We start from the raw sequence: 4,886 nt of genomic DNA, 5'->3' as shown, positions 1-4,886 counted from the left end.
TCTATCTCTTGCTGCTTCTTTTTTTATAAATTTAATATTTTTACATCAAACGTGCTTGCATCAAATGATTTGAAAGGGATCCCTCAAGTTTTCTATTTCTTTTTTTTCTAATCCATCTGATCAGGCACCTATCACAAAACAGTGAGAGATAAAAGAAATAGAAGGGTAAACAAGGAAAATAAAAACTATTAATATCTTCAGCTGTCTTTTTTTCTTTTCTTTTTTCCCTTTTTTTTTTAAGATTCATAGAATTTTCTGTGAGACACTTAAAAACTCTTTCTGTCTTTTATTTGTTATATCATTTTCATTTGTAAGAGAATTGCAGAGTTTGTTTTAGTACTATGACGAGCTAGCAAAGTAGCAAACTCTCAAAGCCTAAAGAGAATATTGCTCCCAAACCCATGATAGACAGTCAGAGAGATAGACTGACATGTGCTCAGATGTATCCTCTCCCTCGTGTGTATTTTAGCCATAATTGGTTGGTACTCTGCGCCTTGTACTACTAGTCTTCAAGCATCTTGATGGTTTTTCTTTTCTTTCCTTTTCTTTTTCAACAATATTTTATTTCTTTCTTTTCGTTATGATCTTTGATGGGTTTTGTGTCAGTCTAAATCATCATCATCTAATTCCTTAAACTAATGTTTCTTTCTCTTTCTATTCCCTATTCCCTATATATCAAAACAACATATATCTATCTAGTTACATATATTACATCTACATCATTCTTCTTCTTCCTTCTTTCTTTCGGATCTTCTTTGCACAGTCTTTGAAAGATCTGCTTATTTTTTCCAAAAATCATTGTTTCAAAAACACTTTTTTCCTTGATGGGTTTTTTGTATAAAAAATGTTTGCGATCTATAGAGTAATTCAGGGATTGATCATCAGCTTTTTCTCTCTTGCTTTTTCACCAGGATCCGTACGTTCTGCCGTCAATCCTAGCGTCCGTACAACTCACATGTGTAAGAAGAGAAAGGAAGATTCTCTGCGCAGCTTAATTGGTATGTCCGTACAGTTACTGTGAAAATAATCTATCCCTGCGCAGCTTTATTTTTTGTCAGAAATCAAATCCATGGCGACGTACTTTCACTCAGAAATCCAAGCCAACACCGGCTCTGATGGGCTACACACACTTTACCTCATGAACCCAAACCCCAACCCCAACTACGTACCCTACTCTGACACCCAAAATCAACACTCTGCGCCCAACATTCTCTTCCTCAACCCTGCTGCTTCCATTACCAACGCGCTCAACCCATCCACCCTATCTCACGCGCCGCCCCAGAACCAACACCTGGTTGGAATCCCGCTAGCCGCAAACAATTCCAACGATCCCAGCCGTCAATCCTTGCTTGGGCAGCAAGAAATTCCGGCCCTTCATGCCATCTCGGCCCCTCGTGTTCACTACAACTTGTGGGGTCCATTGATGGATCAAGCGGCTTCAGTGACGGTGGCCAGCAGCTCCGGTAGTGGCCCGGAGATGGGTTTTCGAGGCCTGGGGCCGAGTCTGAATCAGCAGCAGCATCAGGGTTTGTCGCTCAGCCTGTCATCTCAGCAGACGGCTTTTTATAATAATAGGTCAGTACTTTCAGCTGGCGGCGGCGGCGGCGAGCATGATGTTCCGACGAGTGGTGAAGATTTGAGGGTGTCCGGGAATTCTCCGTCCTCGGTGTCGGCCGTGTCGAATGGGATTTCGGGTGTGCAGAGTGTTATTTTGGGGACTAAGTACTTGAAGGCTGCACAGGAGCTTCTTGATGATGTTGTGAATGTTGGAAACGAAATCAAAGTGGACTCCATGGAGGGGAACAAAGATAAGATGAAGATGAATAAAGAATCAACGGCCGTGATTGGAGATGATCCGGGTGAGAGTAGCGGAGCTAAGCAAGGAGCTGAGCTCACCACCGCTCAAAGACAGGAGCTTCAGATGAAGAAGACAAAGCTTGTTACCATGCTTGATGAGGTATACTTTTTTTTTTTCTTTTTTTCTTTTTTTCTTTCTTGTTTTTTAATAGAGGCATGTGTATCCAGATTTTGACAATCCAACTGTGTTTGATATTTAAAATTGGAAACCCTTTTTGTAGTTGAATTTTGGTTTTATTTTTAATTGAGTCTGGACTGGAACTCTGGTAATCTGTGAAAACATGTAATCTATGTAAACCTCTCATTTAAGATTCAGGAAAATATAAATTTGAAATTTCACTCTGCAACACTATTTGTAAGAACTAGGCAAATCTATGCCTTATCTTTTGCTATATTTTATATTTTTATTATTCCTAGATTAAAATATAAAAGAGAATGTGAATCATTGGTGGGTTTTGGGCCCGTTCAGGTCAGTTTCAAGCTCGTTCAGGATTATCCTGCTGACTTTGTATTTATTAATTCGAATAAAATAAATTTGGCAAGGGAAAAAGATAAGGGGACTGATAGTAGCACACATATAGTATCCAAACTGATCAAAGAGTAAGACAAACTTTGAACTGTGGAGTGTCATAATTTTTAACGCTTTCTTTGTTTTGTACTTTTGAAGGTGGAGCAGAGATACAGACAGTACCACCACCAAATGCATATTGTGGTTTCATCATTTGAGCAGGCAGCAGGTTTAGGTTCAGCAAGATCATACACAGCCCTTGCTTTGCAAACGATCTCAAAGCAATTCCGATGTCTCAAAGATACAATTTCTTCACAAATAAAAGCCACAAGCAAGAGCTTGGGTGAGGATCAGGATTGCTTAGGAGTTAAGACTGAGGGTGGCTCTAGATTGAAGTATGTGGATCAGCAGCTACGTCAACAGCGGGCTTTACAACAGTTAGGAATGTTGCAACATAATGCTTGGAGACCCCAAAGAGGATTGCCTGAACGAGCAGTTTCTGTTCTACGTGCTTGGCTTTTCGACCACTTTCTACACCCGTATGTTCATAATTTTACATCACATTTATTGTCTCATTAATTTATAAACTTCAAATCGATATACTTTTAACATTTTCATTTACAAAAAGTTTATATTATGATGTTTGGCTTTATTGCAATATTTAATTTCTACATGCGCTTGCAGGTATCCCAAGGATTCAGATAAAGTTGTGCTTGCAAAGCAAACTGGGCTAACTCGCAGCCAGGTAATATAGATATAATGGATTATAAAGAAATATTTTGAATTATTCATGTGTTGTTTCTTCTGTGTTTTTTTTTCCTCACCTCCTCAAACTCCAAGTTAAGGAAAACCAAACTAATTAAAGCAAGGGACTAAAATATATTAGTTGTCTAATATTGCAGGTGTCTAACTGGTTCATAAATGCCCGAGTTAGGCTCTGGAAGCCTATGGTGGAAGAAATGTACTTAGAAGAAATCAAGGAACATGAGAGAAATGATTCTGAGGACAATATAAACAAAAGAGAATCCAACAAGGAGGGGTCAACAACAATTGCTCCCGCAGACAGTACTGCTGCCACTAGACTTGATCAAATGAAAGCCCTCCAATCAAAAGCAGAAAACTTCACCAACCAAATGGCTTCTGATCCTAATGAAATCTCAAATTCTTCTTCAATGTCAAAATCCTCCATGGGAGGATCCATTCAAGGTCATAATTCATCAGGCTTCCACCTAGTAGGACTATCTGACATGCAAAGAAGTCCAAAGAAGCCAAGGAGTACTTCTGAATTTCAGAAATATTCTCCAAATAATCTCCTCTCAATGGACATGGAAATGAAACCTGAAGAAACAAGTAGAGAAATTAGTACAAGTTTTGGAAGTGATCAAAGGCAAGCCAAGGATGATTACTCTTTAATTAGTGGCACTCATGGTGGTGGGTTTGGTGCATATCCAATAGGAGACATTGGAAGGTTTAATCCTGAGCAATTGGCACAAAGATTTCCTGGAAATGCTGTTTCGCTCACTCTTGGCCTTCCTCACTGTGAGAACCTGTCTCTATCAGGAACTCAGCAAAGCTACCTCACGCACCAGAATATTCATATGGGAAGGAGACTGGAAATGGGGACTGGTGAAACTGACTTTTGTGGCATCAATACCCCACAGCCTTCTCATTCTAACACCGGCTATGACAGCATTGACATTCAAAACAGAAAGAGGTTTGCTGCCCAATTGTTACCAGATTTTGTGGCCTGATAAATTTGGATATAATTGCCCACTTTCAAATTCTCTTATTTTAGCTCTCCAAATCATTTCCAAGTGTTATCTTGATACTGCAGGTAACTATAACTAGTTAAATGACTTAACAGGCCAAGAAAAGGAAATGGAGAAATTAGTAATTTTTCAGTTTCACTTTCTACTCTCTCTACTAGTGCATTGATCCTAGTGAAAAAGGAGAAGCATTCTTATTCTAGAGAAAGAAGAAAGTTATTGTGGGGGTATACTAGCAGAAAATAATACAAAGCTTAGTGGTTGAATTCATAATTGATGTTGGGGATTGTATATTGTAATGATACTTTTTGAAATAGCTAGGTTGATTGATGATTTTCATGAATATGCAAGTTAGCTATTTCGTACACAGACTTTGTAAAACTTAATTCCTGTAAATGTGTGTATATATTTTGAGTTTGCAGTCTTGGAAGTGGTGGTGGAATATATGAATAGGATATTTATGTACAAATGGAGAAAGAAATCTATAGGTTCTTCATGTAATAAATAGCTCTTTTTTGCTATGAGCTTGCACCATATATGGATCCTTGTGAGTTCTTAACACATGAAAAATATAAAAGATACTATAAATTTTAGGGTCATGCTAACAAGTGCTCTTAGAGCATTAGTTAACAATCCATTTTAGAAAAGTTTTGACACCATTTTTATAGAAAATAAAAAAAACTATCAAAACATTAATTGCTGTTTTTTCTTTTCCCATAAAAACTTTCTTTAAATAAATTATTAATCAATGTCTT

At 37.9% G+C, this 4,886-nt stretch overlaps 1 protein-coding gene across 1 annotated transcript; it reads left to right on the top strand.

The window, feature by feature from the left end:
* Positions 1-267: 267 nt before the first annotated feature.
* On the top strand, positions 268-4,552 carry LOC126724962 (BEL1-like homeodomain protein 1). The gene is made up of 5 exons (XM_050429415.1): positions 268-478; positions 912-1,957; positions 2,525-2,904; positions 3,050-3,110; positions 3,268-4,552. Exons 2-5 carry the CDS (start codon positions 1,070-1,072, stop codon positions 4,114-4,116), a joined length of 2,178 nt encoding a protein of 725 aa, XP_050285372.1. The 5' UTR covers positions 268-478; positions 912-1,069; the 3' UTR covers positions 4,117-4,552.
* The last annotated feature ends 334 nt before the right edge of the window (positions 4,553-4,886 follow it).

Source organism: Quercus robur, chromosome 1, assembly GCF_932294415.1.
Source record: "Quercus robur chromosome 1, dhQueRobu3.1, whole genome shotgun sequence".
Classification (NCBI taxonomy): domain Eukaryota; kingdom Viridiplantae; phylum Streptophyta; class Magnoliopsida; order Fagales; family Fagaceae; genus Quercus; species Quercus robur.
The sequence above is the reverse complement of the archived record's forward strand: the minus strand, read 5'-3'. Positions and strand labels throughout refer to the sequence as shown.